The following is a 20,059-nucleotide window of genomic DNA, read 5'->3' as shown; positions in this document are numbered from 1 at the left end:
GCTACCAAATCCACTCAATTATGTAAAATGTTAACTGGTAGTACTTGAATTATGTCTTTTATGAGAGTTAAAAGGTTAGTGGATAAAATGAGGTATTCAAAATTAACATTTGTTTGAAGGATAGGTTACTGAAATCTTGTTGTCCATTTATAAATTCATACATTTGATTGATTCACTAATTACTTGTCAGTGAAATTACTTAAACTACAAAAGACAGTGCTAAAATACAATGACCACAATCCGATCATAGTTTTAAAGTTGTACTTTATTTTCAATTGACTTCCATCCCTTAGAAATTTTACAAATCACTTTTAATAATATAATTTATAATTGATTTTACACCGTTATCTGTCTATCTCAATATTACATACACAATGTTTCAATTGAAGTCCCACACCATGCAATGCCATTTATTTCATAATTTTTTGAAAGCATTAATGACATGCCACACCAATGTCAAAGTCACCAAAATACTCTGTCTAGTGATTTGATCATCATAGAATTTTTCACAACAATAAAAATTTTTCACAAGTTATCAAAAATAAGAATGGAGATTATAAACTAATTTGGAGAATGTAAACAAGGTATTGACATCGTGCCGGCCATTAAAGAGAGGCACTGACAGCAGATAAGCTTACAATTACAGTTTGCAGTTTCTAATTCATTGTTTTTTGCTGTGATGATTTATGTTTCATTAGAAAGACATTTACAGCATCTGTTACAATCAACCTTTCCTCCTGTGTTATCATCAGCCATTGTGTTATCATCAGCCATTGGTTTCTTGAGGCATTCTGCTATAGCTGACTTATTGCCTTCTAACGCTGTTAGGGTAGTTTCTTCAATGCTAGAGTGGAACTGTTTTCATTGCATTCAGTGGCACTGTCTGAAAACAAAACCAGTATAGCAAAGCTATAGCTGACGTATAGCAAATAGGCAAAGCATAGGGTTTACAGGTAACACAGTCTGGAACGGTATACAGTCATTTCTGATGCTTGTCTTGTAAAAGTCTGTTTTGTAATTGGTACATGTCGGTTTAAAAGAATACATCACAGTTAATTGTTCAACATGGCAACTATTCACATATATCATGGAAAATCCATAAAAGTAAGTAAGATATTAAGTATAAAAACAGGTAAAAATGTCAAGGAATCATACACCCTAAGACAAAATTCACAATAAATATTGTCAAGTGTACGCAATATTGATATCAGACATAAAATACCATTCATTTTAATACTGTATCTGTTCTTATCAACTGTCTTTGAGCACTCATCTAGCCTGTGTACTAGTAAAGAAATAAAAATACACACGGACCAATGCTAAACAAGGTAACAATTAATACCTCTATTAGTTCTGACATGGGATTTACTAATACCATTATTGCATTTCAAGTATCAAAAAATAATAATCAGTAATGTACATTGGTAGAACTCCGATTATCAAGATACATAGCACAATCTTGTATAAGATAGATATTCTGAATATGGCACAAATATACCAAGCTTTGTACTCTTTTGGTTTTGAGCAAAATACTTCTTATGGTTTGACCTGCAATGTAATGACTTAATTTTAAAACCAATATTAAACCATGTTTAAATGACAATTCTGTTATTTTCATGCTCGGAACATAAATGTTTAAAACACTTGACACAGAATTACATAATTGAAAAAATTAGTGCAAGGTTGTTAGGGTGTCTTTCCTGTAGCTTTACCTTCTATAAAAAGAGTACAGTTCACACTCCATGATTGCAAGGATTTAAACCTTGACCACAAGACATCACAAGCTGGTACTAACACTGTAGAATTTAATATTCAAATCACCAAAAGCCATTATACAGAACGTATTCATTCATCAACAAGCAGTAATGAAATCTCATACACTAGATTTCATACAGATTCTTTGCATAGTCATGTAGATAGAATAAAATAGTTTTGATGAAGTTTGGTGACTCAAATTAAATGATCATGGAGTTTGACCCACATGATAATTAAATACCCAGCCTCTGAGGAAAGAGACCATTTTAATACCATGATATTACTGATGTACTTCTATTACCTTTGAACTCTTGTGTCAAGAAAATTTGACATACAAATGTTATCCAACACAAATTCATCAAACAGTAAGTTTTTGAGTAACACATTACAGTATTATAATTAAAAGAAACTATGAAGAAACTATGCCCATGTAATAATTTATAGAGTATGTGGAAAAAGAAAATTTAATTTCAAACATACAATTAACACCCGGTTTAATAACTCTACAATACACATAAAAATTTATAGAATTGTCAATCTCATATTGAATCTGATTGGCTGATTAAGTGTTTCAATTTCCTAATAGTATGATAACCACCTGGAAGACCAAACGATAGCTGCAGTAAAATTTCACTACAAATTTACTACACATTATTTGCATATGTACATAGTAATGAAGAAGTCAAGGCAGAGTAACACAGTTATAATGCTGCTTTTTAAAAAACTCCCATAAATATCATATAAATAGAAAATATTTTTCATAGTTCCAATTTATACAAAGCAGACCTAAAGGTAATATTTTAATTAATATATCTCAATTTCTGTATTATTCTTTGTCATTGGGCATAGAAATCTCATTCTGTGAAGATACAATAAATTAAAAAGAATCATGTATAAAAATATCTAGTCAGAAATGAAAATTGTCGGACACTGTAATCCAACATGTCACACATGAGTCAAAAATTGAATAGATAATTAGTACTTATTTTCCAAACTTTCAAGGACAAGCTTCTTTTTCGTAATAAATCTTAAAAAGTAAACATTTACTTGATCTCATAGTGTGTTCAATTACTCAAATTTCAAAAGCATGACTTTGACGGGGTATGTTTAGATTCCACTTTGGACAATACTTTGAATTGTAAACAATCATATTTTGATTGGTTCAAAATTCAGAAAAATCAAAATTTTGAAATCTAGTTCAGATGAACTCTTAAAGATGTGTATCAGTAAACATCGTTTGTTCTTTGGTAAAACTGTATGGACGGCTCTCTTGAGTCAAGGAATCATCATCTTCATCCGCTTCATACTGCAAGACATGAAAAAAGGATCAAGTAATTGGTAAAACATAACAGCAATTTTACTGTAAGAGGGCAAATTATTGTGAAAAGACACCATGGGTATGAACTAAACAAACAAATCCTTACAATCAATAAACTTTATTTTTATTGGCAGGTAAACTTGAAAAAGCACAGGGCCCAATCTGCATTATGAAAACTGACTTTTTTAGGGGACCCTCCATAGCTTTTCTAAACAACTAGACCCCCTAGAATTATGTTGATTTGTAAACTTGTTCAGAGTGGGCAGAGTTTTGTCCTTTGATTTACCAAACACAAGGCAAGTCTGATTTTGTTTTGGATACAATACTTCTCTTCTTCACTGTGCTAGCATATGTCAGTTTTGGCAAAATGTTTCCATACAAAAATGATTCTCTTGAATTTAATTGCACTAAACCTTCACAAGATTTTAATAAGGGTATTTAGTGATGAATAAGATTTGTTTAATGGCAAAGCCATAGTACACTGCCTTCGTACTAAATTTGTAAATGAATAAACTCCGTCTGATAAATCTGTTCCTTAGAATGTTGATGTTTTCAAGAGCAATAACTTCCCTATACCCATACTTTGCTAGTACCTAAACATCCTAATTGTTATCTGTAATCAATCACCAAGATGATTACGCTGTCTTTCACCATGCAATTTATCATTTCAAAATCAAGTATGTGACTCTACAAAGACTTTGGCTTTTGCAAAATCTCATGCAAAGAGACTAGGATTGGTGGGTTTTAAGTATTTATCAAATGTGTTAATTATTTCTTGACCAGTATCATTACTTGGATAAAAGAATTTGTGTAAAAGCAACTCTGACAATGGTATCTATGACAATGGTACCAATGACAATAGTATCTATGACAATAGTATCTATGACAATGGTATCTATGACGATGGTATCAATGACAATGGTATCTATGACGATGGTATCTATGAACAATATAGACAATAGTGTAAATTGATATATACTCACTGCCATACTGACAAGTTCATTTTCATTCAATGGTATCTGATTATCCCATGCTCCATCTTCTTCTTCTCTGTATTTTAACGATGCTTTGTCTTCAATAAGCTGTGCAATACTGCCATGATGTGAAGCTACAATTGGTACTGGTGGTGGTGGTTGTACATAGATGTTACTGGGTTTATGGCTGATGTGACTAACACTGCTGTGGTTGTTGATATGGCTCGGCGCCTGTGGAATAGGATCCTGATAAACAGAATGACAGTCACTTTGTTAATCGAAATATCGATGGTTTTATAATTGTCAATTTCAAGATCCTTGTTTTATCAGTTGCTTCAGTTGATTTGAGAGATATCATGGACAACAGTGCTCAATGTGACGTGAACCAAAGAGTTGAAAGGTGAGAATGACACATCATCTTCCAAAAATCAACAACACAATACATGCATTGTACATGTAGAGACTTTGACTACCAACTGCAAGAAACACTACGCTAAAGTGTTTATGCAGACCCAAATACTGAAAAAAATTCAAATCAATTTTCACAGCTTGATGATCGAGAATCTTTATTTCAGTATCAAATTGTAAAACAATTGTTAAATTACCACCATGTAAGGGTAGAAATGGGTATATCCTCACATTGAAAGTAATCTCTTTTTGCCTTGTTGCAGTTTTGAATGTATTTGCCTTGTTGCAGTTTTGAATGTATTGCAACAGTCTTATTTGAACACATTGTCTTAGTTTTTTGAACCTATCAAGGCCTGACTGTTTGGTGACATACCAGAATAACACTGTATACACTGGTTTAGGCCTGGAAGAGTTAACTTCCTTACAGTACAACAATTGTTATGAGAGATGTTTTCATTGCCCAGAGTTGCAGGGAAAGGCACTGCAAAGGCTGAATCCAGGCTAATTGTTGTGTTTGCTGTGTACACATGGGACTCATGACTCATTTATTTGTTGAGAAATTGAACCCCACTATGAAAGGAAAGGTCCCTCTTGAAATGAAGCAGTAAGTGATGGAAATACTAAACTTATGTAATCGATACTGCTATAATCATAAGTAAATTGAGAGGCTATGAATGGTAAATTACTGTATTGTAAAACCAAATCTTCTCTTACCATGATGCTTTCACTTGGAGCATATCCACAAGCTGAAAACAAATAATTGCCTCGTTTCTGTCTTGGTGGTAAAGGTGGTCTTTGTCTCTCATACGGATGTTTTGGACCAGTTTTGTTAAGTAGGATAGCAATTAAAATGAAGAGAAGTAAGAGCACAACTAGAACTATCAATGCTATAAACCACACAGACTGGTACCACGGCGTCTCATCTCCAGTCAGTCTCTGGGCACCTGTCAAATGATAACATGCAAATCAAGTCAATATACATTCAAACAAGTCATTGACAATAACATAGTCCCCACTTGTAATAGGAGTATAAGTCTTGATGGGGCAGGGAAATGTGGTCATTAAGAAGTATCACTGGAGTGTATATGTTGAGATCTATGGGCACATAGGTCTATGTCATTGTTCCCAATTTGAAACTCATGAGGCATGTCTAAGTTATGGTTCTAAATCGGGAAAAAAAGATCAGACCTCTAGCTGTATTGGCCAGCCATGAAATACATATGCGCATAATAAATGAGGTACAAGATGTGACATCTTAAGGTCTAATATCCTATCAAAATTGAAGGGTATAGAACTTGTGGTTACTGAGTTATGCATATATATGTATAATCAAGGTCAAAGGTCATCAAGGTCACATGACATTTTGAAAAAAAAAATTGTATTGCTAATTAATCCCTATATGCCAAAAATCAGACCTCTAGCTCTATTCGCTTGCCCAGAATTAGATGTGTGCATAATTAATGAGGTAAAGCATGTGTTGTCATAAGGTCTCCCATCTTACTAAATATAAAGGACATAGCACTTGTGGTTAGTTATTTATTGACATAAAGGTATATTTTAGGTAAAAGGTCATCGAGGTCACATGACATTTTGTCAAAAAACTTCTATCCTATAGTTATCCCTATATACCAAAAATCAGACATCCAGCTCTATTGGTTTGCTCAGAATTAGATATGTGCATAATTAATGAGGTACAGTATGTGGCGTCATAAGGTCTCCCATCATACCAAATATGCAGGGTGTACCACTTGTGGTTACTGAGTTATGGACAAATATGTATATTTCAGGTCAAAGGTCATTGAGGTCACGTGACATTTTGTCAAAAAAATTGTATTGCCGAGTTATCCCTATATACCAAAAATCTGACCTCTAGCTCTATTGGCTTGCTCAAAATTAGATATTCACATAATTAATGAGGTACAGTATATGGCATCATAAGGTCTCCCATCACACCAAATATGAAGGGTGTACCACTTGCGGTTACTGAGTTATGGACAAATATGTATATTTCAGGTCAAAGGTCATTGAGGTCACGTGACATTTTGTCAAAAAAAATGTATTGCCGATTAAGTTATCCCTATATACCAAAAATCTGACCTCTAGCTCTATTGGCTTGCTCAAAATTAGATATTCACATAATTAATGAGGTACAATATGTGGCATCATAAGGTCTCCCATCACACCAAATATGAAGGGTGTACCACTTGCGGTTACTGAGTTATGGACAAATATGTATATTTCAGGTCAAAGGTCATTGAGGTCACGTGACATTTTGTCAAAATATCTGAGATATCTGCGTGAACTGATGGACGAACGGATGGACGAACGGACAGACATGACCCAATCTATAAGCCCACTGGACTTCATCCGTGGGGACTAAAAACTGTCACTGCATCCTTTTTGCAATATGAATACAATGAGAAATTAAATTTTCATTTTTCTTGGCCTTATACATGGGAGTCTATGGCAAACTGCCTTATACATGGGAGTCTATGGAGGTGTAAACTAAAAAGTCCTCTAACACGGCTAAATTTGATCGCATTGCGAAACAAGTCAACGTGCATCTGTATGGGGTAGGGTACTATCCTTGTGCAAAGATTGAAAGAAATTGACCTGGGCATGTCTGAGATATCTGCCCGAACGGACAGACGCACGGACGGACACATGCACACACAGACGCACGCATGGACATGACCAAACCTATAAGTCCCCCGGACGGTGTCCGTGGGGACTAATTAAGACACAGTGTACAAATTTTACATGAAGAAAGCAAATTCAAATTAGAGTATAGAAAGTGCTACATGTACTAGACTTGGGGTTATCAGTGTTCTGTCTTTGATTGTCTTTGCAATGTCAAGGCAAAAATCACTTCCTTTGACTACACGCAGTCAAATCAAAATAATAAGAACATCATTGAACAGTCTCTATAATATAAGGAATCTTCCCATGAATCTTATACAATGGATTGAGGAAAACATCTGAGTTTCCAGTAATGTTTTGTCACAATATTTTAGTCAACTGTCATCTTTCAGAAAATAAAGAGGTCAATAGGTGGGAAACAATTGTAAACTTTTTACCTATTAAATCGATTGTATCAAATCCCATATAAGTGCTTTATACCTGATTGGCAAAGACATCATTCTGCATGACATTATTCATCCAGCCAAATTACAAGTATTTACCTGTTGGTGGTTTATACAGTATGGGTGGGGAAACAGCCAAATAACAAGAATTTACCTGTTAGTAGTTCATACAGATTGGTGGGGAAACAGCCAAATAACAAGTATTTACCTGTTGGTAGTTTATACAGTATAGGTGGGGAAACAGCCAAATATCAAGTATTTACCTGTTGGTAGTTTATACAGTATGGGTGGGGAAACAGCCAAATAACAAGTATTTACCTGTTGGTAGTTCATACAGTATAGGTGGGGAAACAGCCAAATAACAAGTATTTACCTGTTGGTAGTTCATACAGTATACAGTATAGTTGGGGAAACAGCCAAATATCAAGTATTTACCTGTTGGTAGTTTATACAGTATAGGTGGGGAAACAGCCAAATATCAAGTATTTACCTGTTGGTAGTTTATACAGTATGGGTGGGGAAACAGCCAAATAACAAGAATTTACCTGTTGGTAGTTCATACAGTATAGGTGGGGAAACAGCCAAATATCAAGTATTTACCTGTTAGTAGTTCATACAGTATGGGTGGGGAAACAGCCAAATAACAAGTATTTACCTGTTAGTAGTTTATACAGTATAGGTGGGGAAACAGCCAAATATCAAGTATTTACCTGTTAGTAGTTTATACAGTATGGGTGGGGAAACAGCCAAATAACAAGTATTTACCTGTTAGTAGTTTATACAGTATGGGTGGGGAAACAGCCAAATAACAAGAATTTACCTGTTGGTAGTTTATACAGTATAGGTGGGGAAACAGCCAAATATCAAGTATTTACCTGTTAGTAGTTCATACAGTATGGGTGGGGAAACAGCCAAATAACAAGTATTTACCTGTTGGTAGTTCATACAGTATAGGTGGGGAAACGGCCAAATAACAAGTATTTACCTGTTGGTGGTTCATACAATATAGGTGGGGAAACAGCCTCACCAACTGTAGTTGTAACAGTGATCTTGAACTCATACGCTGCAAAAATAAAACACAATAAAATGAAACAGGGGGTCCCGAGTTGTATCAGAATTTTGTCAAAACAAACTGAATAAAGGTTTAAATTAATTTATCTTTCATTGATGCAGTTTGTAATACCATATGTAAATGCAAACCCATTAACAACAATATAAAAGATTAAAATAGGTCAGAACATGGCATGTATGCTATGCTGTGTTAACTATACATGATGATGATATGTTTATGTAGAAGAAAAACTTGGATGCTTACTCCATGTACCTTATTTTCGGCTGTTATTAGGTTAATCCTTAATAAAATTTTCATATTTTTTTAAAGTTGATAATATTTCATTGCAAAGAAATGACAATGACACTATCTTGAATGGACAAAAACTGCATAATTTGCCAAAGTATCTGTATGAATTTTTACCTTTTAACAGAAGAGGTCTTTCAACTCTTGCAGTGACACCACTATAGACTTTATTTCCATTTTCTTCAATGACATACTCAACAAGTTTACCATTCAGTCTGAATGACTGTTCCCAATCAATAAATATCAGACTGTTGTTGGAATATATCACTGGTGCTCGGATGTATCTTGGTACTGAAAATGACCAAATCCATTTCAACATTAAGACATACCTTCCAAATTTGATGTATACAATTTGACACTCCATTTATATAACATGTGTCAATCAAAAATTGCAACAAACATCCATAATGAGAAACTTTTATCTTTGATAAATGACCGTTTTTACCACCCATGGTTACCTAAGCTTTTCCAAACCCATGGAATTATAATTATTTAGTGTTTTTTTCATATTTAGTATTTCTTATTGCAGTCAATTATTAAAGTTCACTATCTCCTGCAGCTAAATATGCACTTGATTGCCCTTCTGCACAGCACAGGAACTGACTGCTAATGGTTTGAGAGTAGTAGAAACCAAACTGAGTGCATGTATCATCATAGCTTTAAGGTGGTTGTAAAGGCTAGAGCGTCATTTATAAATTTCAACAAAACTATTAAAATATAAAAGTAGTCAACATTCTCTGTGGAATAAAAAAAACTAGACATTTGGGCACAAAGGCATTGCAGAGTTATAGCCTGTTAAAACTTCTGAAAAACCCACCAAATAAGAAGAAGTTGGGGAGTCCTTAGTGTATTAACTATGGTAGAGGTCCCCTAGCTTTTAATAAAATGTTTGAAAAGGGAAAGTCATTAATTGCTGTTTTTCAGGAAAGTTTGACAAGGCGGTGCTGGCATTCAGAGTGAGTGACTGCTATTGTAAATGCATTTTTAGATTCTTTGAGTGTCAAAGAGGTGTCAAAAGTGAGATTAACCTAAAAAACTACTCTGTGATTTCAAAAGAGGGGTGCAAATATGGCTTGTTTTCAACATTTTTGACAGAATAACAGTTTTCCTACATAATTTTATACCAATTGAATCCAACCTATGAAATGAGATATGGACATGGAATTTTTACAGCCTATTAACAAGGTTACAGATAAGATTTGTACGGCACAATTTTCCTGTATTAGAAGTACTTTTTGAAAAATCACATTTAGAAATTTGAAAGAATTTTTAATAATTTTTTGATATATAAACCCATGTAAAATCATAAAAACACATTTTATTTACAAATCCTGCCATACAAATCTTACAATAAATAGTGTCAACATATTTATAACTAATTTGGTAATATTAATACTATCCAATTATTATTAAATTCAAATATGTAAAAAAAAATATGAAAAATTAAATTTTAATATTTACTGGTGTCATATTTCAAAATCATGCCTGCAAATATACAATTTTTATATTCTTTGGAGAAAATATTAACTAAGGGAGTTATCCTGAAAATGTGAACTAAATATCTTGATTCTAACACTTGAAACTTGACATTAACTCTGAGAAAAGAATTGGTGCAAAAATAGCCTTTCAAACCACCTTAATAGTGAGATGCTATGTGCAGCTGTGGCTGTATTGAAATCACTTTTAAGTCACACTTTTATCAAATGTTCACTCAACAAGGACAACAGACATGTATTTTGCTCACATAAAAGACACTTTGAAATCAATCTTGGTTCATTACATGTGCTTTATAATCTCTCCTGAACAATATCAAGCAATATCATTCCTTGTTTTTGATATGTCAATCATCAATTTTTTGTGGCTGCTTGCAATTTTCCTGTTAATCAAAATATTACAATAAAATGCACTTGGATTGGTAAACCTTGAAATTTGAATACATGCTGATTTCCAGAACAACTAATGGTTGCTAAAATTGCTGTAAACCTGAATTGTTCAATTATTTGCATGTCAAATATCTACTCACAGGTGGGTTGAGTTTCAACACTGGTGACAGCAGACTGAGTAGGCCCAGCAGAGTTATAAACCACTATCTTCCAGTCATATTTAGTGTACGGTGAAAGACCTGTTACGTTGAATTCCATGTCCATTCCACTGTAATATTCCTGGAATTCTGCTTCCTCACATGACCACACTATTGGCTGTGACACTGGAGGACAACTTTCACGTCCATGTAACTCAAACCTACACACAATCAGACATATCAACAAACTTACATGATGACAGGAAAATCTTTCTTCATAAATTCAGCGTAGAATTGAAACATGCTGGTGAGATGTAATCAGCTTGTAGTTGTTTTTATAGGAAAGAGAACCCATTGCATTGCTCCGGGATAGGAAAAGTAATGTTGTGACTCTGTTTTCAAAGATATAGGACAAATAAACTTATCAAAATGATTGTAAAGCTTGGAATGCCTCTTTGTTGTAAAATACAGAGAGTTATATGATTGTATGTCTGCAGTGTCTTACCTTGTTATAATACCATTACTGTGTTGTGGATACTGCCATGCTGTCTCTATCCATGTTGTACCTGTGTCTTTGATAACTGGTGCCGCTTGATTACTTGGTATATCTTCTAATGTACGTATGATAAGACTGCCACTAACACCACAGCCTCTATCAGTACAAGCCTTCACATGGTACTCATAGTAAGTATAGGCATCAAGTCCAGTTATGGTTTGCATCATAATATTACCTCCCACTGTCTGCACAATCTGTCATCAAATTTTAAATTTAAAGCATTCAGTGTTGATATTAAACTTCTTTGAGTACTTAGAAGTGTTAAACTAAATCCTAATGCAGGTTACGATGGATGGGTACAGTATGTTATTAGAACCTAACTCTGGGATAGATTAAAATTAATGAATCTAAAATTTGAATATTAACCCTTTTCCTGCCAAGTCCATATTTCACCATCAGGTCAAGATGGTTAAAATTAATGAAACACAACATATTCCATATGGTGTATTTTAACATGATACTGTACATTTGAAGGCTGTTGAAAACATAAATAATGTAAACTTGATTTTTTAGGACTAAAGATGCTATAATATACCAAGCCAAGCGGGTGAAAATACATCATGTTTTGGCTCAATACCGCTTTTTACTGACTTGGCTGATGGGGAAGTGATACTTTCTGGCAGGAAAAGGGTTAATGGCGTATCTTCTACCACATATGACATCATCAGAGTATTTTCAATGATGAAAGGTAAAGCATGTAACAATGGTACATGATGAAGAAACATGCTTGCTGTGGATTATCACAGAGATTAAAAGGTTTTCTTCAATTATTCAAAATTGCTTCTTATTGCATGACACCTTGAGAAAGAATGTCATAATCTTCTACCATATACACAGAACATCTTCAAAGGACATGTAGTTTTACTTCTCATATCCTATCTACATAGAGATTATGCATCAACGTCAAAATTTATGGAATGTCACATTCTACTTTCATGGGCTGGATTTTGCGACTGAACTTTTGCAAAGGTGTGACATCACGGTTTACCACCACACTTCATAAAACCGCTTCCTAAAAGATTTCAGTTGTTTAATCAGTAGACCTGAAAGAAAGTGGACCATCCTCTTAATGGTATTAATCAGTGCTTATCTAGGGGTGCCTTTTGTGATGAATACATAAAAATATACCCGCTAAAGTAGTTTTGAATTGTCCTGTCATTAAGAATGGGCTCAGTTTTGCTCCTTCAGTGTAATATTTACTTTCTGGTCAATTTTTTGGTCAATATTATATGACTTCAATAGACCTTTTCCCGGTTATTCCACAATGTATTGGAGTTGCTATATCAAACACCGTATATACACTAAAAACAACAAAAACATACTGATTTGTGTTGTACAACGGATTGTTATAGAAAATGACACAAAATTTGCAATACCAAATAATGCCCCGTGTATAATCTAACCGTCAGCGACGACAATATAGGTCAGGGTGTAATCTGCCATAGAGGTCTATGAGTAAGGTACCCTGCATGTACCCTACGGCTAAAAAGTTCTATGCGTAACGTACGCTTTGTACACCCTGGCGAGCACTGCATCATGGAACCGGTAAAAGAACTATATATATGACCATGGACAAATCTTGGTTCTTCCATAGACAGTAGAAGTGTCTTGTTTCTACTGCACATGTTCTATGATTAATAACCATTTGCACAACATGGCTGTAGGTCAGCCATATTTAATCATAACAAGTAACAAACTGCAGCAAAGTGAATGTTTATTAAATTAGTTGAAAATGGCACCAGGAACCAGTGTTTTTGGATGCAAGCACATGATCCTCTGAGATGAGAATATGATTGGCTCACCTCTGTACCGTTCTGAACGATCACATAAGTTGTGATATCACCATTGGGTTGTTCTGGTTCCTGTAATGTCAACTCCACTTCATTAGCTCTGATGTCTGATGCAATTGGTGGTAGTACCCCCTAGGAATACAAGAATTGAAAACGATATCTTGGTTAGAACTGCTTGAAGGAAACAAAACACTTCATTGTTAATCAAAAATAAACGGAAAAGTTCAAATCCAGTCTCTGGATTAACTCAATGTATTGCGTTGGACTCACAAGTTACTATTAAACTTCAATATTTCACAGGTCATAGAGGAATTCATGCACACTTCAGAGGAAATGATTGGAGTCTGACTCCTTTATACAATTGTGAATCAAACTAATATAATAGTATCTGACTGGCATATAATAGTATCTGACTGGCATATAATAGTTTCTGACTAGCATATAATAGTATCTGACTGACATATAATAGTATCTGACTGGCATATAATACCGGTAGTATCTGACTGGCATATAATAGTATCTGACTGGCATACAATAGTATCTGACTGGCATATAATAGTATCTGACTGGCATACAATAGTATCTGACTGGCATACAATAGTATCTGACTGGCATATAATAGTATCTGACTGGCATATAATAGTATCTGACTGACATATAATAGTATCTGACTGGCATATAATGGTATCTGACTGGCATATAATAGTATCTGACTGGCATACAATAGTATCTGACTGGCATATTATATTATCTGACTGGCATACAATAGTATCTGACTGGCATACAATAGTATCTGACTGGCATATAATAGTATCTGACTGGCATATAATAGTATCTGACTGACATATAATAGTATCTGACTGGCATATAATGGTATCTGACTGGCATATAATAGTATCTGACTGGCATACAATAGTATCTGACTGGCATACAATAGTATCTGACTGGCATATACCGGTAATAGTATCTGACTGGCATATAATAGTATCTGACTGGCATATAATAGTATCTGACTGGCATATAATATCTGACTGGCATATAATGGTATCTGACTGGCATATAATAGTATCTGACTGGCATATAATAGTATCTGACTGGCATATAATAGTATGTGACTGGCATATTATATTATCTGACTGGCATACAATAGTATCTGACTGGCATATAATAGTATCTGACTGGCATATAATGGTATCTGACTGGCATATAATAGTATCTGACTGGCATATAATAGTATCTGACTGGCATATAATAGTATCTGACTGGCATATAATAGTATCTGACTGGCATCAACATGGTAATAAGGTGTTGATATATTTTGAGACAAGGAAACCTACATAATTCTCCTGGGTTAGTGTGCAACTGGTTTCAAAGTCACCATACTGATTCTACTGTGACTTGCATATGTGTAATTGAAATCAGAAAGACCGAATCGAGTTGGTTGTGATTTTGGAGACAGTTACTGATGATAAAAGATCATTGTTATCAATGCAACTTAAAGTTCTATTTGATATTTATTCCTCATGTGATCACTGTCATTTTGATGTGTCAAAGAATTCAACAAGCTTTGATAAAACAATAAAAACACAACTTCCTTTAGAATAATTATTCGTGGCAAGGTACTTTAAAAGCTATTACTTGTAAATACACATTGCTATGCTGTTTCAGACTTTCCCACTAAGATTTAGTGTTCTTCAAAGTATATACTGAGCATGACTGTGCCACTACACTTACTACAATGCCACTTCACTCGATGAGATGTGCACCTGATCCTCTGTTTGTAATATCTTTTCATTCTCACCAACATTTTTCATTTCAAAAACGTATCTCTCCCGCCTACTTTTTACCTAACTTGATTACCTTTAAACTAAAAGGCTGCACATATACAAAGAGAACCAATGGTATCTTCACATTTTTTTTTGTGTAAAATGTTGAGTCAAAGGATCATCTCCATGCTTGCGGACAATCCTGGGGTCAATATTGAGTTTAATCACTTCTCTTAGCCTTGTTTAGATAAATAGATAAAGTACTTACCTCTGGAGGGGCATCGAACATTCGTACAAATGACCATGAACTTGCAGCTTTGCCTACACGGTTGTATGACACAACTTGGTACTCATACTCTTTACTTGGCTGTAGACTTGGGTCAAGATCTCTGTAAACAAGATCAACACCAGTGAAGTTCTTCACAAGAACTGCTTCAGTCCTACTGCCACTTTTCCGATCAAACAGTCTTCGATAGATTTCATAGCCAAGTATGACACCATTGGGCTGCAACGGTGGTGACCATTGAACCTCAATACCAATGCCTGCTCCTGTATCATCATCAAGTGGTGTCAATGAAGGAGGATATTGTTCGGTTGGTGCATCAGGTAATGTGTATGCTGTCACACTATCACTGTAGGCACATCCTGAATCTGTACAAGCTTGCAGACGGAATTCATATTCTGTATATGCCATCAGTTCTGTCTTTGTGTAGCTTAACTCAAGTCCTGAAAATACCATAGTTCCGTCAACATATAGCTTGTAGTTTGTGATTTCTCCATTTGGATAGAGAGGTAACTGCCATGATACTCTGATGGAAGATGATGAGACAGCAATTACATCTGTTATCTGTACCCCAGCTGGACTTGATGGATTGGTACTGGCTCTGACTGGGGGACTGGCAATGCTTGCAACATCATTGTAAGCTGTCACTACATACACATACTCCTGACCTGGAGTCAGTCCTCTGCCACCATCACCAAAGTCTTGATAACTTGTAGCTAAACCTTCATATATCAACTGACCATCTCTTCGGAGTTCATATTGTCTGATGATTCCATTGGGTTTCAACGGTGCAGTCCATGTAATCTCAACTGCTACAGCACTCAATACCAGAGCCACTGGTGGATTCATATTCTGAGGTTGTGCCTGAAGTGTCCGTGCATTGACAGGAATACTGCTTGAACATCCACCACTTGTACATGCAACAAGTGTAAATGTGTATTCTTGATATGGGTTTAGATCCAGAGATGGTAGTTTGTAAGGCTAGTCCACTGTAGCGGACACTACCATCAACTAGTATGTCATAACGGCTGATTTCACCATAACTGACTGGTGGTTTTGTCCATGTCAATTGTATAGCAGTTGGACTGACAGCTGTTGCTTGTGGTGGGTTTACATCACCTGGCTCCCCTTCTAAAGTTCTAACAATTGTCTGGTCACTTGTTGTACATCCTCCAGCTGTGCATGCTGTTATGGTATAGCTGTATGTGGTGTAGGGCTGTAAGTTGGAATCAATGTACTCCTTTGGATCAGTAACATCAAAACTGAATGGTGTGCTTGCATTTCTCTGAAGCAGATACGATTGCAATATTCCATTACTTTGCAGTGGTTCTGACCAGGTGATTTTCAGTCTTGTTGGATAGTTTGTGACATACTCCACCAATGGCGGAGTCAAGCCAGTAGGAGCTGCCTGACCTGTGTTCACTCTAACCCAATCACTGTCTGTGAAGCCCCTAGCATTGACAGCTCTGATTTTATATTCATAGGTTGTGTATGGATTCAGGTTTCTATCAATGTATGTGAACTCATCATTATCAGTATTGAATTCTGAGTAGATCACTCTTTCATCAGTGAATGTGTTGATGGCATCGTCCGTCTCCCTTTTTCTTCTCCCTTGAATTGTTGCTGATTGCCTTATGATGTCATATTTTACAACAATTCCATTGGCATCAACTGGCGGCTTCCACTGTAGGACTACAACAGTAGCATTGACAAATCCAAGAGTTGGTGCTGGCTGATTTTCTGGGGCCACTTCAGCTGTTTTTACAGTCTGCACATCTCCCCTTGCACATCCAACGCTGGTACATGCCTCTAAGACCAGTGAATATTCAGTGAATGGTTCTAAGCGTCGGAAGAGGTACTCCCTGGACAAGCCGACATAAATAGATATATACTGACCATCTGGATTGATTTCATATATCTTGTACTCAGTGATCACACCATTAGGTGAGGTTGGTGGGTTCCACTTGAGTAATACTGATTTTCCATCTGTCATTTGCTCCACTATGAAAGGTTGAATCCCTGATGGAATGCTCTCCAATGTCACCACTTCTGCCCACACGCCATTGCTTTCTCCAGCAGAGTTGATTGGGATAACCCGTACTCTATATGCAGTGTAGGCTACTAACCCATAGAACGTTGTTTCAAAGACATCAGCACCTACAGTTGCCACTCTTACAATAGGGTTTATGAGAGCAGGGTCAAATTCTAAGCTTTGATATTCAATTCTATAGGCTGTGATGATACCATTGGGGTTTAAAGGACTTTGCCATTTGGCATGGACGGAATAAGAACTAAGAGCCTGTAAAGTTGGTGGCGCCATTCCTGATGGTGGACTTTCTAATGTCTTCACTTGAGACCAAGTACTTTCAACTGTTCCATACGAGTTCTCAGCACGGATTTTATATTCATAAGTAGTAAAAGCTTGCAAGCTAGGACTTGCATCCATGAATTCAAAGACGTCACCACTCGCAATGTTGACCAGTAATTCTTGTGTTGTACCAAACAATCTTCTCATAACATAGTAGTTGGTTATTAAACCATTTGGTTTAGTTGGTGGTTGCCAGGTAACTTCTACCAAAGTTGGACCAAAGGCTTCTAATGTTGGAGGTGGCTGTTGTTGTGGTGCACTTTCTTGGGTCTGTACGGTAACTTTTGGTCCAACTCCACACCCTGCTGCAGAACAGACTTGTACTCTGATATCATATGTAGTATAAGGTGTTAAATCACTAACAACTAACGCGGTGTTTAAACCAGCAAATCGAATAAACTGATCAGCAGATCCACTTAAGAACAGCAATCCATACTGTGTTATTTGTCCATTAGGAAAGGTTGGCGGATCCCACTGTGCAGAGATTTGAGTTGGTCCCTGCACAGTGACCCTTGGTGCTGAAATTCCCATTGGTGTACTGCTTGGTGTGGTCACTTCAGAGTCAGCACTACGAGTAGAACCTGCCTGAGTTGTGGCTTCCACTGCATACACATATTTTGTACCGGGTGACACATTATCAACAAAAAATGTACCTAGTCCAGTATAAATGGCAAAATTGTTACGAAACAATCGATAGTTGGTGATGACTCCATTTGGATTGGATGGTTCTTGCCAGTAAACTTCCAATGAAATAGCGGTTACTATGACAATTGATGGAGCTGCAACACCTGGAAAGAGAAATTTACATCACATGGTGAGAATGGTATTTATGAGATATCTACTTTTCATAAACAGTTAGGAAAGTATTTATACAAGATAACTACAACTCATATATTGTCAGGAAGGTGTTTATATGAGATATCTACTTCTCATACACAGTGAAGATAGTGTTTATACGAGATAACTGCTTCTCATACCCAGAGAGAAAGGTGTTTATACGAGATATCTACTTCCCATACACAGTGAGAAAGTTGTTCATATAAGATAACTCTATTTGTCATACACAGTGAGGATAGTATTTATATGAGATATTTACATTTCACACACAGTAAATGCAAATCTGAGTGAAACATCATTGGAATGTTTTTAAAACTTGGTATCTGTATTGCTGATACGTTGTCAAAATTTATTTATGTGAGATATTTACATTTCACACACAGTAGATGCAAATCTGAGTGAAACATCATTGGAATGTTTTTAAAACTTGGTATCTGTATTGCTGATACGTTGTCAAAATTTTGAGCATTTATTTTTACTACCATAGTACTTACCCTGTGGAGGTGCTTGTAATGTAGTCACAGATGCCATATCACTAGACGTACAGCCTACAATAGTACATGCTGATATTCTGAACTCATATTCAGTGTACGCTTCAAGACCTGAACAGAAGTGAATGGTTGGATTCTTTAGATAAAAATATGAGATCAAGATGTTGATTGTGAAGACAGACTATCATAGATATCCATTATCGAACTCATCATACCTCTCCTGATAGGGTTTTTCAATCTATCTTGCATCTTTAGAGTGAGAGTTGTTCATTGGAAACAATTCACATTGAGTGTTGTGCTCTCTTTATCCTAATCATATCCTTACCTTCTTGTTAAGTCTATCAATCTGTGTGAGTTGTAATTTCTAACAATGAACATCTGAGAAATTCAAATTTCATGATAACCCTGTGAGAATTGCAACTTCTGACAATGAATCTGTGAGAAATAGAATTCTCGTTATTGGTCAGAATTACAGTTCTCAAAATTTAAAAGTGAGAAAAAAGTACAGACAGCAATTTGACATTTGCTTACTATTACTCCTGTTGTGATATTCTCTACTTAGATCTGGAAAATGTTTGAATTCATCACACTGCAAGTTTATTACTGTTGACATACAGTCCCAATACAAATGACAAAGACTGAACTCACCTGAATGGGTATATGTAAAGGTATTAGCATTAGCTCTGTAGATTGGTTCTTCCTGTCCCTGTATAAAGACTTGATATTCTGTGATGACACCATTAGGTTGTCCTGGTATTTGCCATGTAATCACAACACTTGATGCGTTGAATGCACTCAGTATTGGAGCAAATACATCAGCTGGTGGTCCTTCCAAAGTTACAGCAAATACCTACATTGCAATAAGAAGTACAATGTTACCTCTCAGTTTATTTTCTGCAGCAGTTTAAGTAATACATTCTTGAATAACATTGTGAGCTCAAAGCAATCAATACTCAATTATTTCACTGACTTTTCATGAGACGTTTCAAAAGAAAACTAAAATTTTGTCTCCATCTTGATTTCTATGGGTTGACTGATGTTGGTATAATTATG

At 35.6% G+C, this 20,059-nt stretch overlaps 1 protein-coding gene across 1 annotated transcript in view; it reads right to left on the bottom strand.

The window, feature by feature from the left end:
• Positions 1-247: 247 nt before the first annotated feature.
• Positions 248-20,059, bottom strand: part of LOC139148861 (usherin-like) — a 66,004-nt gene continuing 46,192 nt past the window's right edge. The window contains 12 exon segments of the mRNA XM_070720290.1: positions 248-3,061; positions 4,057-4,293; positions 5,170-5,399; positions 8,524-8,601; positions 9,013-9,186; positions 10,919-11,136; positions 11,421-11,665; positions 13,274-13,393; positions 15,296-16,270; positions 16,272-18,466; positions 19,010-19,117; positions 19,655-19,856. Coding sequence (XP_070576391.1) covers positions 2,966-3,061; positions 4,057-4,293; positions 5,170-5,399; positions 8,524-8,601; positions 9,013-9,186; positions 10,919-11,136; positions 11,421-11,665; positions 13,274-13,393; positions 15,296-16,270; positions 16,272-18,466; positions 19,010-19,117; positions 19,655-19,856 — 4,878 coding nt within the window. The 3' untranslated portion in view covers positions 248-2,965.

This window comes from Ptychodera flava, chromosome 14, assembly GCF_041260155.1.
Source record: "Ptychodera flava strain L36383 chromosome 14, AS_Pfla_20210202, whole genome shotgun sequence".
Lineage (NCBI taxonomy): Eukaryota > Metazoa > Hemichordata > Enteropneusta > Ptychoderidae > Ptychodera > Ptychodera flava.
This window is presented reverse-complemented; position numbering and strand designations above follow the sequence as displayed.